The 25,417-nt window shown below is 45.2% G+C and overlaps 1 protein-coding gene across 3 annotated transcripts in view; it reads left to right on the forward strand.

Annotated features, from left to right (window-relative positions):
• Ap4s1 (adaptor related protein complex 4 subunit sigma 1) overlaps nt 1-25,417 on the forward strand; it is a 45,349-nt gene that overhangs the window by 5,451 nt on the left and 14,481 nt on the right. For 2 of the 3 annotated variants that reach the window (XM_052738492.1, XM_052738490.1), the window contains exons 2-4: nt 18,539-18,746; nt 22,317-22,403; nt 24,426-24,494. In XM_052738492.1, coding sequence (XP_052594452.1) covers nt 18,609-18,746; nt 22,317-22,403; nt 24,426-24,494 — 294 coding nt within the window. In that variant the 5' untranslated portion in view covers nt 18,539-18,608. Of the gene's footprint in view, nt 1-4,942; nt 4,967-18,538; nt 18,747-22,316; nt 22,404-24,425; nt 24,495-25,417 lie in introns of all 3 variants that reach the window. The other variant, XM_052738491.1, reaches the window with a different exon arrangement.

Below are 25,417 nucleotides of genomic sequence, written 5' to 3' on the forward strand. Positions count from 1 at the left end.
TTGGCTTTTCAGTTTTTTATTAGACCAGTCAGGTGCCTTAGGCAGGCAAGGTAAAACAGCAACACATCTTTACATAATTAAACAAATGCAGCATAAACAAATGTAACACATCTTTACATAGTTAAAGTAATATTCCACAACAGGGTACTTTTTATTCTCTTTCCTACAGCTAACATTTGAACTCATATATTCTGGTTTTGCCAAGCTGGACTTGTCAGATTTAATTTATATGTATTATGCAAGCCAAAGTATATCAGGGAATTCCAGGCTTTTAAACAAGTTGGGAATAGATAATACTCAAATACCTTCTTATCAGTCATTCCATATGAGACATACGAAGAGTTTTTCCTCTGCCTTTTAGAACTAAGTAGTCCTGTGATTGTCTAAGCACTTTATGTATGAGCACCTGTCATCTTTCCACTGAAGAATTCCAACAGGTTCATAGATACTATTTTAGTCATTGTTTTTCCTCATCATAAAGGACATGACTAGCATTCTTATTTTCATGACTGGGAGGACAAGCCACAACACAGTCCTTGGGGACTTTAGCAAGCTCCATTGTATAATAGGAAGTGGTCCCCACCCTTTCGTATCAGTGAGTGTGTGTGCATTTGGAAACAAAGAAATAAAGTCTCCCTTTGCTATTTGCCTGCTGTCTATGACTGGACTCAGTATTAGTCTCTGGTTCCTGAATCCTTAGCATGTTTGAAATTATAGTTAGGTCGTTTCAGGGGATTCAGTTACTCTGGGAAATAGCAAGGTGTTTACGTTTATAAAGAGGGCAAACACATATCATAGCCTACCAAAGGTTTGATAAGAACTGACGTGAGCCGGGTATGATGGCACACGCCTTTAATCCCAGCACTGGAGAGGTAGAGGTAGGCAGATCTTTGAGTTTTTTTAGGCTAGCCTGGTCTACAAAGTGAGTTCTAGGACAGCCAGGGCTACACAGAGAAACCCTGTGGTGCAGGGGGAGGGGGGGCACCTGACAAGTTTGAGTTCAAGTTCAAACCAAAGGAGCAGACCACACATGGTGCAGACACAACAGAAAAGGAGGAGGCAGCTCTAGCCCGTGCCGAGGCCTCGCCTGCCAAATGAGGTCAGATATTGACTTATCGTTACAGATGCTTGAGGCTATGAAAACTACAATATATATGCAGGGTACTTGAATCCCATAAATAAAATGTTGTGTGTAAAAAGAAAAGGATCTTTACAGATTGTGGAAAATGGGCACCAAACCTTTAAGAAACCCCGGATACTATATAAGATTTTAGTCCAGATTCCTTCTTCAGTTGTCTCCTGGGTAATGTGAGTCAGAAAAAAGTAGGCTGTGCTAATATTGTGTAATAGCTAACTTTCAGAGATGTCAAAATTGAAGAGGAGAGAGAGAGAGAGAGAGAGAGAGAGAGAGAGAGAGAGAGAGAGAGAGAGAGAGAGAGATTTTGCCTGGAGTCCCCTCCTGTACATTGGCTAAGAATGTGCAGCCGGGTCTCTAAACATGAGAGCAGAGTGATTGGAAAATATGACCAATGGGAAATTGGCCAGGCTTTCCAAGGTGCTAATTTGACAAGCTTAAGAATGTGGCTTGTCTCCCAGTGGAGCATTAGGGGGTGTTCCACAGGACGGTGCCAGGCGAAGGAGACCCGCACTGAGCAGTCTGTGCAGGACACTGTTCTTCTTTGAAGACTGACTAGTCCTGTTTGGTTTGGTCTTTTCCTGTTCTTTCTTTCTTCTTTTCTCTTTTCTGGTATTGATGATCAAATCCAGAACCTCACATATACAATGCACACCACTGAGCCATACCTTCAGCCCCTTAAAAATATTTTTAAATTGCTAAAAATTTCACAAAAGTATATTGTTTATGATAGCATATTTTAATAAACTTGAATTGTGTCTTTCTATTAATAGCCAACCTTAAGTATGCCACAGTTATCTCACAGAAAAAGATAGAACTTCTTTTTTCTTTTCCAGTACTAGAAATTGACCCCAGAGCTGTGTACATGCTAGGCTAGCACCGTTCCTCCTCACAGCCCTTTTCTTTTACATTCATTTATTTGTGTGTTGGTGGAGTACACACATGCACACACACACACACACACACACACACACACACACACGCACATACACCAGGGCACACATGTGGAGGTCAGAGAACAGCTTACATGAGTCACTTCTTCTGTCATATGGGTATCGGGGTCAAACACAGGTCATCAAGCTCCGAGATCTTCCCCACCGGGACCACGTGCTGGCCCTACCTTTTATCTTGACACAGTGTCTGGCTAAGGTGCCCAGGTTGGCTTTAGACTCTGTGTGGCCAGGACAGGGCTTGAATTGGTGATTCTCTTGCTTCCGCCTCCCCAGTAGCTGGGATTGCAAAATTCCTTAGAGACATTTAAAACAATTCTTATTGAACTCTGTTTCTCTTAGTTGAGGGAAGCAATAAGAATATTTTGTTCTTGCAATACTGAAAATTGAATTCATGTTTCTGAGCAAGGTAGACAAGCATTCTGCCATTGAACTAGACCCTCAGCCATTTCCCGATGAGACTTACCTCCCTGCCTGGGGGAGGGTTGCTTTCCCATCCCTCTGTGGGTCTGAGCGCTGTCACAGCACACATTCACTCAGGACTTAAATCACTCAGGGCTTCCTCCTCTCTCTGCAATAGCAGCTTTAGCCTTGGTGTCCTAAATAGTCTCATTACATAATTACAGAGTCACTTCTTGAACTTTTCTTCTTGACTTTTTTTTTTTTTTTCGAGACAGAGTTTCTCTGTAGCTTTGAAGCCTGCCCTGGAACTCACGCTGTAGACCAGGCTGGCCTCGAACTCACAGAGATCCACCTGGCTCTGCCTCCCAAGTGCTGGATTAAAGGCATGTGCCACCACTGCTGGGCTCTTCTTGGACATTTTTAGGTTCTTTTTTTTTTTTTTTGGTTTTTTCGAGACAGGGTTTCTCTGTGTAGCTTTGCGCTTTTCCTGGAACTCGCTTTGGAGACCAGGCTGGCCTTGAACTCACAGAGATCTGCCTGCCTCTGCCTCCCGAGTGCTGGGATTAAAGGCGTGCGCCACCACCGCCCGGCAGGTTCTTTTTTTTTTAATGTGGCTAGAGAGACCCTATCTTTTTTTTTTTTTTTTTTTTTTTTTTTTTGTGGAGCTGAGGATCAAACCCAGGGCCTTGTGCATACTAGGCAAGCATTCTACCACTGAGCTAAATCCCCAACCCTGAGAGACCCTATCTTTTTTTTTTCAGTTTGCAAGTATTTTATTGAGTTGTTTTTTTTTTTTTTTAATGCGAATGCTGTTTGTTGAAGGAGGGAAGAGGTCTTAAATACAGGCTTACAGCACAGTGGGAGAACCCCGGAGAGCAGAAGTTCGCTACCAATGTTTTACAATCTTGCATCTAAGCTGTTAACGCCCATTGTGCAGGATACATAGACAAGGAACTTCCCTTAAGCATTCAGGAGGGTGGAACCCAGTAGGGAATTAGCTTAGGGAGGATATCAAGGTCAAGGTCAGCAAGCAAGGCAACAGTTACCCAAAACGGGGGCCAGGGACCTACAGGTCCCCCTTTTACTAAAAATGAGCTTCTGACTTAGGTTGCATGGGACGTCAGCAGTTCTCCTTACCCGTCATGAAGATGCCTGCCCAGGCCACACAGGCGTTCTGTCTTAGGTTGGTGAGCACCCCCCAGGTATTACCTGTCTCTGAATACTCATTATCATACAGGCTCAATCGTGTGTGAGCTGCAGAGTTAACTGCTGCCAAAGATCTCAAAGTGGCCCTGGGCTTGCAATCTGTGTGTTCGACACAGAAAAGACCAACAGAGGTCCTATCCCACCCATAGCCAGTAGGCTAAAGGCAACTGAGCCATTCCCTTCCTTAACGAGCCTTACTGCAAACTGGAGTCCTTGTAAGATGGTAGGTATCCCAAAAGCAAATGGAACTTGAGTTTATAAATTTATAATTTTCAAAGCCAATCGAAATGTATATAACCATTGAATTAAATTTATCATGCCCAGTAGAATGAAAGATTAACTAACTGTGGTAACTACTTTTGCTGCCAGGGTCTCCACTGTGCTAGCTGTAGTAAGCAATTATGAAATGGTAATCCCAGAAACAGTAGCAGCGGTGGCCGCCACTGCTATAACAGCAAAAACGGCAGCAGCAATGTCAAATTCTCTTCTGGAGCGTGTGGACATCCACTGGCATGGATACAACTCCATGAACACGAACCGCCAAGGCCCGTTTTTCTTGATCCCAGCACGACTTAGGCTGGCAGCTCTGCAAAAGAACAACTAAGAACCATAAAGAAAAAATAGGCAGCTCACAAGGAGCAGAACTAATGGTCTTATAATGGCTACATTCAGGCTCATAAATTTTAAGGTATCTTCAAAGGGGGGACTAAATGAATTTCAGGAGGCCAATAAATGTTGCACAGAGCCACTCCTGAAAAGTAGGTACTACACCAGCTTGAAGAGGATTGTGAAAATGAAAAGGCTTAGCTGGCATGCTACTGTTAACAAATGGAGGTCAGTGACCTTCAGGGTTATCTTTAATCTCCAAGGTGTCTGGGTGACACTTTCTCAAACATACTTGAAAAAGCAGTTACCATACATTACCTTCTGGAGAATCCAAAAGCATGGCTACAGTTCCTAGGCTTACGTTAATGGTTGCCAAAACTGGCCATATTGGGCTCTCAATCCTCATTGGCATCAGAAGGGGAGAGTTTTTCATTAAGGCCCAATAGGGAGAGACCCTATCTTAAAAAACCAAAATAAGTAAGTAAATAAATAATTTTAAAAAATGGCTCGGCGTGGTGGGTGGCACACTCCTTTAATCCCAGCACTGGGGAGGCTGAGGCAGGTGGATCTTTGTTGAGTTTAAGGCCAGACTAATTACATAGTGATCTTTTTCTTTTTATTATTTTTATGGTTCCGGGGACAGAACATAGAATCTTGCACTTATTGGGTAAGTATGCAACAGCTGAGCTACATTCCCATTTCCAGTAGTTTTATACTAGTGAATGGAGTGTGAAAAATGTGCATCTGTGATCTGATTATGGCTGTCACTAAATGGCTAAGTCATTTGTTCTTTTTTCAAGGAGGGAGAGATGGTAAGGAACAAGGGTCTCATGTAGCTCAGCCTCGCCTCTAACTTGCCATTTAGCAGAGACTGGCCTAGAATTCCTGACCCTCTTGCTTCTGTCTCCTGAGTGCTGAGAATATAGATATGTACAATCATTCTAGCCAAATGATTATGCTTTAGGCCTAGATCATTGATTCTCAACATGTGGGTCATGACCCCTTGGGGTCACTTATCAGGTATCCTGTATATCAGATATTTGCATCACAATTCATAACAGTAGCAAAATTTATGAAGAGTAGCAATGAAATAATTTTATGATGGGGGTCACCGCAACATGAGAAACTGTTTATTAGAGGGTCACAACATTAGGAAGATTGAGAATCACGGCCTTAGACAAAGCCAGAGATAAATGAGTCCTGGAGGAAATACAGCGACTGAAGCCAGACCCATAGAAACTGGGTCCTTCCTCTGTCATATAACTTTGGCAAACATATTTCCATATTTGTAAAAGGGAGATAAGGAGTCTGGAGCTCACAGGGCAGTTAGAAGGACTGGCAGAAGGTAGGTCAAGTGTTCAAAACAGCGCCTGGTACCTGTAAGCCCTACACAAGCATGGTCTGTTTTGTTTCCTGTTTTGTTAGCTGTCTATTTATTCTGTAATGTATTTGTGTCCATGTGTATTTCATATTTTGTGTTATAGTGTGTTTTAGTTACATTTCCTGTTACTGAAATTCTTTTGGCCCACGATGAGAGGATCCATCGTGGCAGGAAAGGCCTGGTGGCAGAAGCTTAAGGCTGCTGGTCACACTGCATCTGTAATCTGGAAGCACAGAGCAATGGATGCTACTGCCGTTGCCAACGCTGCCTCTCCCTTTGTAGTCTGCCCAGGCCCCCAACCCAGGGACTGGTACTGCCCAGTTAACCTAATTATGATCATCTGTCATACACCCCTTTCTCTGATGATTCTAGAGCCTATCAAGTTGACAATATTAACCACCAGGTAAATCAATACTGTGTTGCTCAAATAGTTACAGCTTTGGCCATTGAGAGATCTTCCAGATTGTCTGACCAGTCTGCCTGTAACTTCTTCTAATAGCTTCATTTCACATACTGTAAAAGTGAATGGCTTTTCCTGGGCTCACATAATTGTGCAACTATTAGCACAAATTCCTGCCTTTGAGAAGTCACCTTCTAACTCCCTCTGGTGGTTTGAATGAGAATGGCTCCCATAGGCTCATATATTTGAATGCCTGCGGTTCACTTAGTGGAACTATTTGGGAAGGATTAGGAGGTGTGGTCTTGTTGGGGGTGGTGTTGAGGTTTCCAAAGCCCACCCCAGGCCCAGTATCTTTCTCTGCCTGCCTGCAGATCAGGATGTAAGCTCTTAGCCCTCTGCTTGCCTGCTGCCAGCTTCCTGCCATGTTTGACAGAGTCATGTGAATCCCTCAGTGGCTTTGAACTTGCTATGTAGCCGATCCTCCTGTCTCCACCTCCCCAGTGCTAGGACCATAGGCTTGTGCCTGCATGCCTGTTTTATGTGGTGCCGCGGGTCATACCAGGGCTTCAGGCATGTTATACAAGCTCTTTACCAAACGGGCTATATCTTAAACCCAGAATTTCCCCATTTCAAATATTACTTATGTAGTCATTTACTTACTTATTCTGTATGCATGTGCATGCGTTCTACATGTGGGGGGCTTACGTGGGTGGAAGATCAGAGGTCAAACTGTGGGGTTTGTTCTGTCCTTCCACGGTGTGTGACCTAGGGATCAAACTCGGGTTGTCAGGCTTGGCTGCAGACCCCTTTACCCATGGAACCATCTAGATAGAAAGCCTGGAACTTGCTTTTTAAATGGTGGTGGTAGAGTCTTCAAATAACTTTTAGGCAGCATAGGAAGAAATACTTTGGTCAAGGGATTTGTGTTTGTGTGTTACAAGAGGGATTGTTTGAGGTACAGGAAAAGCCAGAAAGGATGTTGGCCATCATCAGAAGTCACTTGCATTCCCAGAAACTACTGCCTCTTCTTTATCTTCAGTGGCTTGTTCGGTTTTTCCAGATGGTTCCATGGCACTAGAAAAGAGAACAGTGGAATGAGGGTGTAAGCTGGAGGTAGAGCGTTGCCTGCCACACACAAGACCCTGGGTTTGATCACTACCACTGCAAATAAGAATAGTAAGCCAGGTGGTGGTGGCACACGCCTCTAATCCCAGCACTCGGGAGGCAGAGGCAGGTGAATGACTGTGAGTTCAAGGCCAGCTTGGTCTACAGTGTGAGTTCCAGGACAGCACAGAGAAACCCTGTCCTGAAAAAACAAAAACAAAAAAGGGAAAATATTAATAAGAATAATAAAATATTCCCCAATCATTCCCAACGCTATTGAATGTTCTGAAAGTTGTCTTCTCATTTCCACATGCACAATGGCTCACCCACCTTCATCCATACACTAACAATGATGGATGGATGATGGATGGATGGGTGGGTGGATGGATGGGTGGATAGATGATGGAGAGATGGATGGATGAATGGATGGATGGAGGGAGGGATGGATGGATGGATGGAGACAGATAGATACTAAGAAGGAAAGCAGGTTCACTTCTCAGACATGACTAACCAGGGGTAGGTGCCTGCTGCATGCAGGTTCACTTCTCAGACATGTTCTTGTCTCGAGTCTCCACTGGGTGGCTTGTTTATCCTGGCATTGTACATTCTAAAGCAGTGACAGTCGAGCACTCTTTTGTTTCCCTGAACACGCGCTCTTACGTAGTCCGGGGACTGTAGATGAGCATGCAGGTGCTGGAGACTGTTCTTTGGAAAACCTGTATCCTGAGAAGTATCAATCAAATGTCCTTGTCTGCCATCCTTACTCTTCAAGTCAGTAAGAGAAAATGCTGGCCTTGGAAGGTGGAAAGCAATGTGAGCCCTTGATGTAACGTCTCAGCAGGATCATTTTCCATCTCATTCTACCACTTAATGCAACCAGGACATTTAAAGGCAAAATTTTAACCATGGCTATCCCATTAAAATTGTTTTTTTTTTCTTTTGCCTAGCCATTGAAATACAAGTATATGTTTATAATTTATTTAATTTTTATTTTGTTTGTGTGTGTACATGTATGAACATACATATGCCATGTCTTTTTTTTTTTTTTTTCAAGGCACAGTTTCTCTGTGTAGCCCTGGCTGTCCTGAAACTCACTCTGTAACACAGGCTGGTCTCGGAACTCTGAGATCTGCCTCCTGGGTTCTGGGATTAAAGGTGTGCGCCACCACCACTCCTGACCAAATAAAGAAATCTTTAAAAAATAATGAATACTTTTACTGAGAAATAACCAGACTTAGAAAGACTAATATTGCAATTTTTCCTCATGTGCAGAATCTAGGTGTGTGTGTGTGTGTGTGTGTGTGTGTGTGTGTGTGTGTGTGTGTGTGTATGCGCGCAGTGCACCCATGTGTGACACAGAGGTAGAGAGAAGATTGAGAAGGGAGGAAGCAGTCTAAAGGGAGTGAGGAGGAGGGAGTGATGGAGGGTGGTAGAGAATGCATGTCCCGGAAACGGGAGGGAAGGCTGGTTGGAGGAAGGAACAGGGCTAGCATGGTGGAGGAGGGCCAGTAGCAAACAAGAGCCACTCACCTCCATATACCTGTATGAAAAGGCCACAAGAGACTCTTCAGCTGAGTCTTTTCCTGCTAACTGGCCAATTCCCATTCAAGGAAGTCCTTTCCCTGTCTTAATTAACTATTTCTACTACTTTAAAAATAAATCACAGGGCAGTGGTGGCGCCCGCCTTTAATCTCAGCACTTGGGAGGCAGAGGCAGGTGGAACTCTATGAGTTCGAGGCCAGCCTGGTCTACAAAGCGAGTTCCAGGAAAGGCGCAAAGCTACACAGAGAAACCCTGTCTCGAAAAAAAAAAAAAGAATTTTGGGTTGGGGATTTAGCTCAGTGGTAGAGCGCTTACCTAGCAAGCACAAGGCCCTGGGTTCAAACCTCAGCTCAAAAAAAAAAAAAAATCACAGTTAATCCAGTTTGTTTGTATGTTGTCATTGAGGTAGGGTTTCATTTAGCCCAGACTGGCCTTGAACTCCTGAGTCTCCTACCTCAGCCTCTGAAGTGCTGGGATTACAGGCATGTGCCGTAATTACACATTAAAAATAAAAGTAAAGATGCATTATTATATGACTGAAAAATAAAAATAACTTTACTGAAAGGATGATAATTTCTCGTTACTGTTACTGTTTTAACCAAAGGTCTCATATGTCCCAGGCTGGCCTTGAACTCACATCAGTGAGAATGATGTTGAGCTCCTGATCCTCCTGCCCCCACCTCCCAAGTGTTGAGATTACAGGCCTGCCCTGCCACACCCTGGCTACTGGCAATTATTTGTAAGGAGAATAAAAGTAACCTATGACTAACCACCACAGAACGTGTGGCACTTCCATACACAGCAGGGAGTTTCTCTCCCGGAAAAGGGAGTGAATGACCACGGGCCTCCCACATGGCCCAGCTGTCATGTCCCTGGGTGAGCTGGTCTAGATGGCATGCTGTTCTGTTCAGTGAGTGAACAGTGGAACCCCAGGCTTTACTACATTGCGCCTCGCCTTTTATAGCACAGGATGTGAGGTTATTGTGAGGGAAGCACCTGTCTGCCAGGGATTAGGAAGTAGAAGGTGCACACGGAGCAGCTTAGTGTGTGGGCTGAGGCGGGATCTTAGGAGCAGACTGCTCACTTAGCGTGTGCAGGCCCCGGGTTCAGTCCCTAGCACTGTGGGGAGCAGCAACCAAAATTTCAGCAACTACCATCCCATCATGTTATTTGTAGCTCCAACAAGGAAATGGTGAGAGCAGCCAATCACAGAGTAAACATTTGTAGGAGGCCAGACCCTTGGCCTTTGCCAATCACCTCACCTCACTTTCTTAAGCCAGAAGCAGCTGTCCCCCGGGGTTCAGGTCAGCAACCTGGAGGAACACCGCAGGCATGTGGGAAAGCCCAACTTGGCAGCTTTGTCATCCAAAAATTCAAGTCTTTAGGTAGCACATGGTCTTAATCTCAGTTGGACAAAATCCCAGCAAAACGTTCTTACTCGGTCGAGCTTGATGTAACTACTTTGCCCGATCTACAGCAAAGCAGACTCTGTGACGGTGTGCCTCAGCAGACTCTCTCTATGATGGCGTGTCTCAGCAGACTCTGTGACTGTGTGCCTCAGCAGACTCTCTCTGTGACTGTGTGCCTCAGCAGACTCTGTGACTGTGTGCCTCAGCAGACTCTCTGTGACTGTGTGCCTCAGCAGACTCTCTCTGTGACTGTGTGCCTCAGCAGACTCTCTCTGTGATGGTGTGCCTCAGCAGACTCTCTCTGTGATGGTGTGTCTCAGCAGACTCTCTCTGACTGTGTGCCTCAGCAGACTCTCTCTGTGACTGTGTGCCTCAGCAGACTCTCTCTCTGTGGTAGCGTGTCTCAGCAGACTCTCTCTGTGACTGTGTGCCTCAGCCGACTCTCTCTGTGATGGTGTGCCTCAGCAGACTCTCTGTGATGGTGTGCCTCAGCAGACTCTCTCTGTGATGGTGTGCCTCAGCAGACTCTCTCTGTGGTGGTGTGCTTCAGCAGACTCTCTCTGTGATGGTGTGCCTCAGCAGACTCTCTCTGTGGTGGTGTGCCTCAGCAGACTCTCTCTGTGGTGGTGTGCCTCAGCAGACTCTCTGTTACGGTGGGCCTCAGCAGACTCTCTCTGTGACGGTGTGCCTCAGCAGACTCTGTGACGGTGTGCCTCAGCAGACTCTCTGTGATGGTGGGCCTCAGCAGACTCTCTCTCTCTGTCATGGTGTGTCTCAGCCTCAGTAACTTGGCTGGGGTTCTATTTAGTCTCAGAACCACTCCTTTGCCAAAGGTAGAATTCTCCTGTGCAATCTGCCTATTTCAGTAGGGCTTAGCTTATTGTAGAGGCACTTTTTTTGTAATTAAAGTGTGTGTGTGTGTGTGTGTGTGTGTGTGTGTGTGTGTGTGTGTGTGTGTGAGAGAGAGAGAGAGAGAGAGAGAGAGAGAGAGAGAGAGAGAGAGAGTTTTGCTTGCCTGTATGTAAATGTGCCGCGTGTGTCCCTGATGCCGTAGAGGCCAGAAGAGGGCATCAGATCTTCTCCTGGAGCTGGAGTTACAGATGGATGTAAGCTGCCGGGTGTGTGCTGGCAACCAAACCAGGTCCTCTGCGAGCTCTCTTAGAGACGGAGCCTGTTCATTTGGGGAGGGAGTATCCCACTGTAGACCAATAGCCAGAAAGCCTCTGCCCTGGAGCCAGGTCCTGAGAATCTGGGCAGAGGAGTCAGGGAGTCCACAAACAGGTCCAGGCTGTGAGACTTCCCAGGCCTGTGCCATGGCACTTGATTCAGAAAGCCCACAGTTCACCAGGCAGTGATGGCACACGCCTTTAATCCCATCACTCGGGAGGCAGAAGCAGGCGGATCTCTGTGAGTTCAAGGCCAACCTGGGCTACAGAGTGAGTTCCAGGAAAGGTGCAAAGCTACACAGAGAAACCCTGTCTGGAAAAAAAACAAAAAAAGAAAGAAAGAAAGCCCACAGTTCATAAAAAAGAGGATTTTTTTTTTATTTAATTTTCTATTTTCAGCTTGATACAGTATAAATTCTTATCCTAGTAGTGAAATGTTTCATTGAAGCTTGCCCAGTAATTGAGTAAAACCAAAACTTATTATAAGCCACAGTCATCCTAGGGTCCCCCCTGCTATGTAGCCTCCCTGGATCTGTGGGTTGCAGTCTGATTGTCCTTTGCTCTATATCTATTATCCACTTATGAGTGAGTACATATCATGTTTGTCCTTCTGGGTTTGGGTTACCTCACTCAGGATGATATTAAACAGGGTTTCTCTGTGTAGCCCTAGCTGTCCTGGAACTTATTCTGTAGGCCAGGCTGGCCTCAAACTCCCAAGTGCTGGGATTAAAGATATGTGCCGGGCCGGCCAGTGGTGGCACACGCCTGTAATCCCAGCACTCGGGAGGCAGAGGCAGGTGGACCTCTGTGAATTCGAGGCCAACCTGGTCTACAGAGCTAGTTCAGGATAGGCTCCAAAGCTACAGAGAAACCCTGTCTCGAAAAACCAAAAAAAAAAAAAAAAAAGAAAAAAAGAAAAAAAAAGATATGTACCACCACCAACCAGCTTGTTTTTTTTTTAAAGATGTATTTATTTATTATGTACACAGTGTTCTGCCTACATGTGTGCCTGCACTCCATAAGAGGGTGCCAGATCTCATTCCAGATGGTTGAGAGCCACCATGTGGTTGCTAGGAATTGAACTCAGGACCTCTGGAAGAACAGCCAGTGCTCTTAACCTCTGAGCCATTTCTCCAGCCACCAAAAAGAGGATTTCAACCTAACTCCAGCTGAAAGAGAAATTGTGGAAGAGGAAGCAGGGCAAAGTTGGCTTGAAGTTAGAGGGACTGGGTTTGGAGTGGGGGGGGGGGGGATGATGTAACAGAGGCTTTCAGGAACAAGGCAACAATCTGGTTTCTCTAGCCATCCTCAGGACACCCCCCCCCCCCCCCATTCCTCAGCAGCAGCTTGGAAAACTGCAGGTCATTGATAACTGATCAAAGGATGGAACATGAATGTCTCTCTGGTTCTAAGTGGTAACAACATTCTGAACCGCCCAAAAGGTCATTAGATGCCTATCTAGCCAGGGCTTTCCAGGAAGTAACAAAGGTGTATGTAGTGGGTAGCTGCTCTGGCTTTGACCTTGAAGCACCGCCCCTAGAGAGGAAGCAAGTAACTGCTCTGCCTGCCTATGACCTTGAAGTACATCCCCTAGAGCGTGGCCTCTTAGGACCCTTCAGAACTTAGATGCACATACGTGATGTTCTCTCCCTTGTGATTTTTGGATGCTGAGATGGACCAGGCAGAAAAACAGTGTGGACCATGGCTTGGCTTTCCAGGATCCTATGATAAATCTCCTGTGCTGTAGAGAGTTTTTAATCCCCTAATAAATTCCTTGCCATTTAAAAAAAAAAAGACTGAGCCTGAGGTGGGGCATGCCTTTAATCCCAGCACTCGGGAGGCAGAACCAAGCAGATCTCTGTGAATTCAAGGACAGCCTGGTCTACAGAGCGAGATCCAGGACAGGCACCAAAACTACATGGAGAAACCCTGTCTCGGAAAAAAAAATAAATAAATAAATTTTAAAAACTGAGCCTGAGCCTGAGACAGTTGTTGCAAACAGTTGAAAAGGTCATAAGGCTTAAATTCCCCTGTCACAGGTCAAACGGACTCCCGATAAACAAAAGTTCCAAATATAAGGTTTTCTTTCAAGCTTTTAACTTTTGTCCTTAGTCTACATTTGTCTCAGCAGATTTAACAGACACCATCCAGGGAGCACCTATGGACTGCAAACTGCTGAGCTCTGGACTTGCTGAAAGCTGATGTGAATCAGTCCAGCTGATGTGATTGCTCCCTGTTCCTTCACCAGGAACAGCTAATCAGATGCTCCTGATAAATGCCCCATTGCCCAGCCTTTGACTAGCCTTTCAACCTTCCTGGGCTCTGACTACCGACACCACAATTTTAGCTAGAAGCAGCTACAGAAGAGAATACATCATCCCTGTCCCCTTAACAGGCTGAAAGTGCTAAGTCAAAGGCAAATTCCCTTTGGGGGAAACCTGTTGCGTACATGTCAATCATTCTGAGATAGTCCAGCAAAAGTAAAACCTTGACCATGCAGAATACAGTGCCCCATCTGGATGATGGGCCCACAACATTGGGTTGACCCCATGCATTCATAATATGATCCTAAATGCAGGAAAGGGGTACTATATGATGGTCTAGCTCTCCCCTCAACATAAAATAGATATTAAACACAAGAAACAGGGGATCCAGGAACAGTCTAGATGATATGAGGGTCTTTTTAATTGGTCTCCTTAGCTAACCACCCTACTCTCAGCACTAGCCATACCACGTCTAATCCTTATCCTCTTACTGAACTTAAGACCCTGCTTGATTAACAGTCTGATGGCCTTTGTTCGGGAAAGAGTCAACATAGTCCAACTCATGGTCCTCCGGTCTCAATATCATCCCCTAGAACTCCCAGACCCACAGGACCCATGATTGCGTCCTCTCTACTTACTTGTAGAGGGGGTAATGAAAAGGCCTAACTTAACATTAGTGCATCCATGACAGGCTGCAGACTAACAACACTGGGACTAGGCATCACCATTACAATAACCAGGAAAAGCCATAAAACCTGCAGGGGACCAATCAGAATTGAGACAAACAAGTACTAAATACTCTAAGACGTAAAGGATAGCTTACCTCACTTAAGTATAGGTTGCCAATTTTCTTGCAGCAATGCCAGTACCAATCCCTCTTTGGAAAGATTTTTGTTAACTCACCCCTGCCTAATCAGGAGTTCAGCTTCCATCTGAACTGGAATTCCCTTACCCTTCATCCTTTACTCCTTAAAAACCCTGCCATAACTGAACTCAACACTCTCCCTGATCCAATTGCTGTGTCATAATGGACGGGGAAGCCCAAGCTCGAGCTTTCAACAAATGTTCTTTACTTTTGCATAGGAACTGGGACTCCTGGTGGTCTCTGGGGGACTCATGACACAATCATAACAAGCCACCTCTCCAGCCTCTGTTGTAGAATCTTAATTCCACTCTTTAAAAAAATGTATTGCAGGGGCTGGAAAGATGGCTCTGTGGTTAAGGGCACTGACTGCTCTCCCAAAGGACCTGGGTTCAAATCCCAGCACCCACATGGTAGCTAACAACCGTCTGTAACTCAAAGATCTGACCTGCAGGCAAAACACCAATGCACATAAAATAAAAGTAAATAAATTAAAAATAAAAATAAACCGCCGGGCGGTGGTGGCGCACGCCTTTAATCCCAGCACTCGGGAGGCAGAGGCAGGCGGATCTCTGTGAGTTCGAGGCCAGCCTGGTCTCTAAAGCGAGTACCAGGAAAGGCGCAAAGCTACACAGAGAAACCCTGTCTCGAAAAACCAAAAAAAAAAAAAAAAAACAAAAATAAAAATAAACCATTGGAAAAAAGTGTATTGCATTATTTAGTTAGGTGTGCATGTGAGCACACAATCATGGCACAGTGCACATGTGGAAGTCAAGAACAGCGTGCAAGAGACCATTCTCTTTCCACCCTGTTGGTCCCAGGGATCTAACTAGGTCATCTTTAGCCACCTTTACATGCTGAGCCATCTTACAGGCACTTAATTCCACTCCTGAACAGACGTGGATGCCTCACAAACAGAGAGACAAACTCAGTTGTTTGTCCTCCTCACCGTGGAATCGTCTATAAATCTTTTATGACCCTTACCAAACATCTATTATGGCTAGTTCTATGTCAGCTTGACATGAGGTAGAGTCTTTGTTTGTGTTTGTTTGTTTGTTTGTTTTTGTTTGTTTGAGACTGGGAATCTCTACCTAGCCCCGCCTTTCTTGGAACTCACTATGTAGATCAGGCTGGCCTCAAACTCACAGAGATCCACCTGCCTCTATCTCCCAAGTTCTGGAATTAAAGGTGTGTGCCACCATGCTCAGCCCAAGCTAGAGGGTGCCCATGGGGGAGCATGCCCATTAGCAACACTCCTCCATCGTCTCTGCTTCAGTTCCTGCCCTCCATCTCCCAGTGATGGAGTGTGACCTGGAAGTTGTAAGTTTTCTCCTCAGGTTGCTTTAGTCGTGGTGTTTGGGCAAACAGCTGTTGCTAAGGTAGTGCTCAGGGGCCACAGGATGATGCTCCCGCCTGCTTTCCTTCCTTGTCAGTCTCTTGACAGCAGAGTGAGAAACAGAGCTTTGTAATTACCGCTGCTAAAGTGACAGCTGATATTTGTCTGCAAATGGTAGGTATATATCAAAATTGATTTTTACAAATAAGTGAGATTAACCTGTATGCCATGTTTGTTTTATAGCATTTCTTTTTGTTTGGTTGGTTTTTGTTTTGTTTTGTTTTCCAAGATAGAGTTTCTCTGTGTAGCTCTGGCTGTCCTGGAACTCACTTTGTAGACCAGGCTGGCCTCAAACTCAGAGATCCTCCTGTCTCTACCTCCCGAGTGCTGGGATTAAAGGCATGCACAGCCACCACCCAACATTGTATACCATTTCATTCATTTATTATAGATACAAATAGAATGGATTTTCTTAGTTTTGTTTTTGTGTTTTACATAGAGTTTCACTATGTAGCCAGGCTGGCCTCAGCTCACCATCCTCCTGCCTCAGCTATACTTCTGGCTATAATATAGTGTGATGTACCAAGTAGTAATAAAGTGACTGGGAAGATAAACATCCTTAAGAACAGATCATATGGTACACACCTGCAATCCCAGCACTCAGCACTGAGGCAGAAGGATGTCAATTCAAAGCTAGCCTGAGCCACGTGGTGAGACCTTGTTCCAGGGAAAAATATCTTGGAAATCTGTTCGTTTGTCGACAGGGCTGTGCTCTGCTCTGTGGTGCAAGCTGTCTTTGAACTCTTCTTGTCTTGTCCCTCATCCTTTCATACACAGGGACACATGACTACATCACCATTCCTGACTCGTTTGGTTTTTTGCTTCCTCCCCACCAGGGTGGGGTTGAAATAGGGTTTCATAGCCGCCCCCCCAGGCTGGCCTCCAATTCAGTCTGCCCAGCCTCCCAAATGCTAGGAGGACAGGCATGAGCTAGTTTTGTTTTGTTTGTTTGTTTTCTTTTCGAGGCAGGGTGCTCAGAGTTGTTTGTGGTAACTGATGGAAGTTGTGTATGGTTCGTTCGTTCATTTGTTTGTTTGTTTGTTTGTTTGTTTTGTTTTTAGAGACAGGATTTCTCTGTGTAGCTTTTTGGTTCCTGTCCTAGATCTCAATCAGGCTGGCTTCGAACTCACAGTGATCTACCTGGCTCTGCCTCCCGAGTGCTGGAATTAAAGGCAGGCGCCACCACCACCCAGCTAAGTTGATTTATTTTTAAGAGATCTTACAAATGGCCTTGTGCTACTCAGGGTTCTCAGCCTGGACCACTGGGTAGGTATCAGGGAAGTCTTAGGCTGCACTGAAGCTGTATAACATTAATTTATGTACCTCTTTGGGTTTTTTTGTTTTTAAAGATTTATTATTTATTATGTATACAGTGTTCTGCCTCCATGTTTGCCTACAGGCGAGAAGAGGGCACCAGATCTCATTACAGATGGTTGTGAGCCACCATGTGGCTGCTGGTAATTGAACTCAGGACCTATGGAAGAACAGCCAGTGCTCTTAACCTCTGAGCCATCTCTCCATACCATATGTACCTCTTTGTACATTTTTCTGGAAACAGTTTATTAACTGTCTTTGTACTCTTAGAGAGATCTATAGTCTAGCTACAGCCATTTTTTAAGATTTATTTATTTTATGTGTATTAACACTCTATCGACTTCATGCCAGAAGAGGGCATCAGATCCCATTATAGATGGTTGTGAGCCATCATGTGGTTGCTGGGAATTGAACTTAGGACCTCTGGAAGAGCAACCAGTGCTCTTAACCACTGAGCCAGCTTCCCAGCCCCTAGTCATTCTTTCTTTCTTTTTTAAATTATTTTATTATTTTTAGTTATGTGTATGTATGTATCTGCTTGCAGGTATGTGTACACGAGTATAGATACCTGTAGAGGCCACACGAGGGTGTCAGATCCCCTGGAGCTGGAGTTACAGATGGCTGTGAGCTGTCTAATGTGGGGGTGGAGGACTGACCTCTGACCTCTGAAGAGCAGCCAGTGCTCCCAACTGCTGAGCCACCTCCCCAGTCCCTCCAGCCACTCTTGTGCCCCACCCTGCAACCAGAGCCTTTACCACTTGATTTCCCTGCCACAGAGTTTCTTCTAGGTCATCCTCTCTGGGATGTCCTTCCTGATTCTCTGTGATGGACCCTCTGGATCCTTGGAAGTGCCCCCATCTCAGTTACAATTTGTCCCTTTGCTTCTCAGTCTCGCGCCTTTGTTTGCTGATAGAAAAACCAGAAAATCAAAAATGATCACATCTTCATTCCTTATGATCCTGGCACCTACTTGGTCCCCGTCAAATTTGATGAACAAATTGACTGAGTATGAGTGGAAGGACTGTGTGTGCTCAGAGTTGTTTGTGGTAACTGATGGAAGTTGTGTATGGTTCTTTTGTTTGTTTGTTTGTTTTGTTTTGTTTTTAGAGACAGGGTTTCTCTATGTAGCTTTTTGGTTCCTGTCCTGGATCTCAATCTGTAGACCAGGCTAGCCTCGAACTCACCGAGATCCGCCTGGCTCTGCCTCCCAAGTGCTGGGATTAAAGGCCACCACGCCCAGCTACTGTGTATGATTCTTATTTGTTTAAACCGAATTGAGTTCTTAGGAGTGAATACTGCTTGTGTCAAATATTTCTTTACTCTGGCTCTTCTGTAGAACAAACTTAAGGTGAGTCTTTGAGAAACATAATCTTGCCTTTCTGTTGTTCCTTTATTCTCCAGGCTGTAGCTGCAGACAGCGCTTGCCGTAACTTTTAATTATCTTTGGAAAGAAACTGGCCAGCGGGGGAAAATGATCAAGTTTTTCCTTATGGTGAACAAACAAGGCCAGACCAGGCTGTCTAAGTACTATGAGCACGTAGAGATCAATAAGCGGACTCTTCTGGAAACGGAGGTCATCAAGAGCTGTCTGTCTCGATCCAGCGAACAGGCAAGTGTCTGTCACTTTTTGTCCTCCCTGTAGGCAACTCTCAAGGGCCATGATCTTCTCTGCGCTGTATCCCTTCAAGGGCCATGATCTTCTCTGTGCTGTATCCCTTCAAGGGCCATCAGGGAAAACTGGACCAAAGAGAAAGGTAGATGAAAGGAAGCGTGACTCCTGCCATCCCTGTGAGACAATAGCAAAGGCAAGCCAGGAAAGTCCTGGGTTTTTATTTAGGATAGTGTCTTAGTCTATCATAGAAGTGGCTGCTAAATTTACTCCTGCTTGTAGACATAATCTTCTTTTTTTGTTCTCATGAATTCAGCCCTTGGAACTCGGCAATGTCTGAGACTGGCTGGTGGCTTTCTGTAAGCCAAACCAGGAAGGTCAGATGACTGGCATGGCAGCGAAGACTCAGGACTCATATGGTGCCAGGGGGTAATAATAATACGATTTCCATGTGGATAATCATTCTTTTCTGCTGACCGTCTTTTGTAAATATACAACCGACGTAACACCAGAACCAGCGATTTAAAAACAAACTTGGTTTGAACTCACATTTTTTAATTGTGTAGATAAGGAAAATGGAAGTTAACAGTTCATACAAAATAACAAATCTATTCCTCCTGCCAGAACCTGGAGGCTAAATACATTCATTTGCATAATAAGGGATGGTTTTGTGGTGTGGTTTCAACTCTTTCAACCCGGGGCCTCAAGTGCTCAGTTGGCACCCGCTCTCCCTGCTCTCCCAGCCTGCTGCATTGCAGCCCACTTCAAAGAACTGAGTGCAGAGAGCTAATTCTAGGACAGACAAGGCGACACAAAGAAAAACAAAACCAAACAAACAACCAAACAAACAAAAAAACTGAGTCCATTTTTGCAAAGAACTTAGAGAATTTATTTAATACAAGTCCCAATTGTCATCTCCATTAGAAAGCATTGGACAACGGTTCCAAAGTCAGAATCACCCACTTCTTCTCAGTTCTCCATCTTACCCTTTGAGAGGCTGCCAGTGGGGAGCATCAGCTGTCATAAAATACTAAGTTGCATCAACACTCACAAGTTGCATGTTACAAGTGTATTTCCCTTGGCGTCAAAATCAGTTTTCCAGTTGCAATCTCTCCTTGTTTCTCTTTGAGTTACTCCTTTGGCCTGCTGTGGGCACACGCTGCTTGATGGCATCACATAGAAATAGGAACTAGGAACTGTGTTTCTCACCACATGTGGGAAATACATGAGAAACACGCCTGTTGGAGTCTCCCCACAGTCCACAAGCCTGCCGTAATTTTTTTATGTGTTGTTTTGTTTTTGTTTTTCGAGACAGGGTTTCTCTTTGTAGCTTTGTGCCTTTCCTGGAACTCGCTTTGTAGACCAGGCCAGCCTCGAACTCACAGAGATCCACCTGCCTCTGCCTCCCGAGTTCTGAGATTAAAGGCGTGCGCCTCCACCGCCCAGCTCCTGCCGTAATTTAAACAGCATTTCTACCAGAAATTCACCCTTTGGAATAAAAATATTGGTGGATTTTGAGGGTACTCTAAAATTATTTTTATTTTAAAAAGAAACCTCTGAAGCCAGTGGTGGCACACACCTTTAATCCCAGCACTTGGGAGGCAGAGGCAGGTGAATCTCTGTGAGTTTGAGGCCAGCCTGGTCTGCAGAGTGAGATCCAGGACAGCCAGAGTGGTTATACAGAGAAACTCTGTCTCAAAACAACCAAAAAAAAAAAAAAAAAAAAGAACGAAAGAAAGAAAGAAAAGAAAACACTGGACTTTTGGCATCAGATACCAGTGTATTATAATATCAGCTTAGTTTAATTCTGTCCAAAGATGTGCTTGTTTTTTGTTTTGTTACGTCAGAAATGCTTGAGAGATTGAAAACTGTTCCTCAGCCATTCATGGTGGCCTATACCTGTAACCCCAGCACTTGGGAGGGTTGTGAGATAAAAGCCAGCTTGAGCTACAGAACAAGCACAAGGCTAGCATGGGCTATAACATGTGCCAAAACAAAACCAAGTAACTACGGTCTGGAGAGATGGCTCATGGCTAAGAGCAACTGCTGCTCATGCACAAGACCAGGGTTCGAGTCCCAGCACCCATATGGTGGCTTCTAACTATCCAAGCTCCAGTCCCAGGGATCCAATGCTGTCTTCTGGCTTCTTAGGACTCTTGCACACATGTGGTGCACATACATGCATACATTCAGGAATACACATAGTAGAAGCCAATAACTATTTTAAAAAACACAGAAGATCTTCAGTTCTTTCAGATAGGTGTGCTTCCTTGAAAGGTCCAACTGACAAACGTCTCACTGGCCCTCCAGTGAGCTGGAAGCCACAGCGTGGCCCTTACTGCCTCTCTCTGTCCTAGTTACTAGTTAGTTTATTGTTTTGGGGACAGGTCTTGCTTTATACCCCCAGCTAACTTTGAACTTGACATGTGCCTGCCTCCGCCTCCCCACTGCTGGCTCACTGGCCCGCGCCACCTGACTTGGCTGTCTATTTTATTTTGTATTATGTATTTATATTTGCTTTTTTCAGTTAAGGCAGGTTCACATTCTGGAGCCTGGGCTGTCCATGAATTTGAGATACCCCTGTTTCAGCCTTGGATTAAAACATGATCCACCATGCTTGGCTCTATCCTCATTTTATATTAAACCCTGAAATTCCTCCTTGTTATATAGACTGCCAAGAACCCTCCCCATGGAGGGTTTCCATAGTCAAAACGTGCGGCTTCATTCCCAGGTACACTGGGTGCCAAAGAGCAATATATCCTGCAGCAAAAAGCCACTAAATTCTTGCTCGATCACATGTGGCCAAGCACACCTTGACGCTGAAGCCTTCCACTGTGCCTTCAGCCTTCCATCTGCCTGGGGACTTCCCATAACCCTTTGTACAGAGGCTGAAGGAGACAGATGAATGAGAAAGGAGTTGTTTTATCTACAGGTCCGTGGTAGTAAGCTAGTTATTAATTCATAAGAAACAGTATTTACAATGGAAAAACTTGTCTAGCATCTGCTGTGCAAAGGCCACTGTTACATAATTTATAAAATAATCTACATTGGTTCTTTCCATGAATAGGAAAAGGAAGTTGCATATAGGTAGATGATGGATGGGTGATAGGAGATCAGAACGCTTAGCTGGTTCCTCCATGACTATTCAACAGTACAGAACTGAACAGATCTAATTGCTTCCCAAGAATTCATGGAAAGGTGGAAGGAAGACCGACCGTCATCATGTTCCTGCATCTTTACATTAAAGCGCTTTCAAATGCTAATTACTCAGTAGCTTTGCTCGCTGAGCCCGGCAGGGAGCCAAGAAATGAAAGAAGAAGAAAAAAAAGCACAAGGGGAACCCATGTGATCACTTGGGTCTTCTTCCAAGACTGCTTCTTCTCCTCCTAAAGATGCTCCTCAGTAACCACTGAATGTTGTCAGAAGCCAACAAAGGCCGTTTGGCATTTCGATGTCTAAATTTCTGGGGGGGGTGTTGGCAGATACTCAAACTGTCACCTAGGAATTTTGCATGCTGTGTGAAGAAACCTCTGTCAACCAGACATTCATGTCTAATTGTGTTTCATCTAGTGCTCGTTCATTGAATATAAGGATTTTAAACTGATCTATCGGCAATATGCAGCTCTCTTCATTGTGGTCGGAGTTAACGACACTGAGGTAAGATCGCCCCTGGACGATGTGAGACTTCCATTCTCCTAAAGTTCAAGTTTCCTTCCTGCTTGTTCCCCAAGGACTAGTAAGCCTCTTCCAGAGTATCTGGGCCTCACTGAGGCTGGAGAGCTGGATGGAAGAGAAACACTGTAGATGCTTCTTGGACTAGATGACCAGCTTACAATTAGAGAGGCATAAAACTACAAAATGCTTTCCTTTTTATGGGTGGGTTTTTTGTTGTTTATTTTTGTTTTCTTTCGGTTTTTTGTTTGAGTTTTTATTTTGTTACTATCTATCTATCTATCTATCTATCTATCTATCTATCTATCTATTTAAAGTTGGTCTCACTGTGAGCCTTGGATAACATGAAACTTTAGGAAGCGCTAACTGCCTCAAACTCTTAGAGATCTGGCTGGCTCTGCCTCCCAAGTGATGGGCTCGAAGGCGTGCGCCACCACACCCAGCTGTTTTATTCCATTTGATTTATTTGGACCACAGCATACATGTGGAGTTCAGAGGGCAGCCTGCAGGAATTGACTCTCTCCTTTCTTCACGTGGGTCCTGGAGAGCAAAGTCGGGTCACCAGGCTTGGTGACAGGTGCCTTTCCCCATGAGCCCTCTTGCTGGCCCTTTTATTGTGTGTCATTTTGTTCCTCTCTGTGCTCTGTTTTGTTGTGGCTGCCTCTGCTGTGCTCCCCAGACCGGTGTCATCCCTGTAAGCTCAAGCAGACTTCCCAGCTCAGCCTCCAAACTGCCGGGATGCCGCAAGGACCACCGTGCCTAACCAGAATTCCCTCTTTATCATAGGCCATACTGTTGCCCTCCTCCTGCCCTGTTACACGTGGGCACCTTGCGCAATCACAGGTGCCTGTCAGTCATAGCACCAAACTGGGACTAGGACTTGTCATCTAAGTGTGAAAACCAGGGGTGTGGATCCCCAGAACCCACATACAACCCGGGCAGGCATAGTGGCCTCCTGTAATGTTAGCGCTCAAGAGACAGAGACGGTATCCTGGAGGCAAGCTGATCCTACCTCAGTAAATAAGTGGAAAGTAATTGAGGAAGAGATCAGAAGTCAACTCTGGGCCTCCACATACACACACAGGTGTGCCCATACACATAACAAATGTGTACACGCATGTGGAAAAAAGACATGACTGACATATCAGAAGTCACAGCAAAATGTAAGCGTGGTTGTGCTGTGCTTGTCTCTCAGGTGAGACTTGCCTTGTTAAGGAGTGAGGCCAGCATCTGTGGCCATGGAGACCACAGATGAGGGGTGCATAGTTAAAAGCCTTTGAAGTCTCAGTGGGCTGGGAGATTGCTTCAGACACTCGGTGAAGGAGTGGAGCTCACACCTCTAATCTGTGCTCTGACATTTCAGTTTGGCCAGATTCATCCTGGCCTATACACGTCTTAGTGGTTAAGGTTTCTTGTATCTCATTCATTAATAAGCATCTTTTCCAGGCAGTGGTGGCGCATGCCTTTAATTCCAGCACTGGGAAGGCAGAGTCAGGCCAATCTCTGTGAGTTTGAGGCCAGCCTGGTCTACAGAGCAAGATCCAGGACAGGTTCCAAAACTACATGGAGAAACCCTGTGTCGAAAAACAAACAAACAAAAAAAGCATCTTCGCTTTTGTTTCTTTTTTCTTCCTTCCTTTCCTATTTTGAGACAGTGTCTCATGTAGACCAGGCTGCTGCGATTACAGGCATGCACCACCACACCCAGTTCCTGTGCTGCTGGGGACTAAGCCCAGGGCTTCATGCATGCGAGGCAGCATCCCAGGCAAGGGCTGTACCAACTGAGCTCCATCCTTCCTTCGCCTCAGTAAAATCTTTACATGAGCAACTACAGGCCCTTTGCATACCAGTGACTGGGATGCCCCTTCGCTCACACATCTATTCTGAATCTATACTGAACCATGTGCTCTAACCTTGGAACCCACTGGGCTTGGTTTTTTGGTTTTTTTTTGTTGTTGTTTTGACTGAGGATATGATGAAAGTAATTACACCCTTCTTTTATTTCAGAATGAAATGGCTATTTATGAATTCATACACAATTTTGTGGAAGTTTTAGACGAGTACTTCAGCCGAGTGGTAAGTCTAATGACTAGAAAATGGTTTTAACCCAGTTTTCCAGAAATTGAGTCATGCGGATGTGTGTCAGTATTGTGTGTTAGTATATTAACATGTAAAAGCTGAAATCCCTGGTGCCGGTTTGCTGTCCCTCTTGCTCATCATAGGTAGTACAAACCGTACGTGCCTTAGCTCTTCATGAAGACTGTTTTAGTCGGCTTCTATCGCTGTGGCAAACACCAAGCAACTGGGGAGCTTACAGCTCTCGGGTCACAGTGCACGGCTGAGGGAAGCCACGACAGGAACTCGGGGCAGAATCCTAGGGGCAGGAACTGAACACGAGGCCATGGAGGAATGCTGCTGACTGGCTTGCCTCCCTTGGCTTGCTTTTTTTTAATATATATATTTTTATTTTATAATTAACTTGATTTCACATATCAGCCATGGATTCCCCCGTCCTCCCTCCTCCCACCCCCCAGGGCTTCCCCCCAATCCACCCCCCATTCCCACCTCCTCCAAGGCAAGGTCTCCCCTGGGGAGTCAGCCCAGCCTGGTACATTCAGTTGAGGCAGGTCCAGTCCCCTCCTCCCTACACCAAGGCTGAGCAAAGTGTCCCAGCATAGGCCCCAGGCTCCAAAAAGCCAGCTCATGCCACCAAGGACAGGTCTCAGTCCCACTGCCTGGGGGCCTCCCAAACAATTCAAGCTAATCGACTGTCTCACTTATCCAGAGGGCCTGGTCCAGTTCCATGGGGGCTCCTCAGCTACTGGTTCACAGTTCATATATTCCCACTAGTCTGGCTATTTGTCCCTGTGCTCTTTCCAACCATGGTCTCAATATCTCTCGCTCGATATTCCTTGAAGATTAACCAAACTGAAGAGTGCATTATAAACTTATTTTTACAACAGATCTTCTAAATTCTCTCCATATCACCATAAAAACAA

This window comes from Peromyscus californicus, unplaced genomic scaffold (genome assembly GCF_007827085.1).
Source record: "Peromyscus californicus insignis strain IS unplaced genomic scaffold, ASM782708v3 Scaffold_15__1_contigs__length_86483966, whole genome shotgun sequence".
NCBI lineage: Eukaryota > Metazoa > Chordata > Mammalia > Rodentia > Cricetidae > Peromyscus > Peromyscus californicus.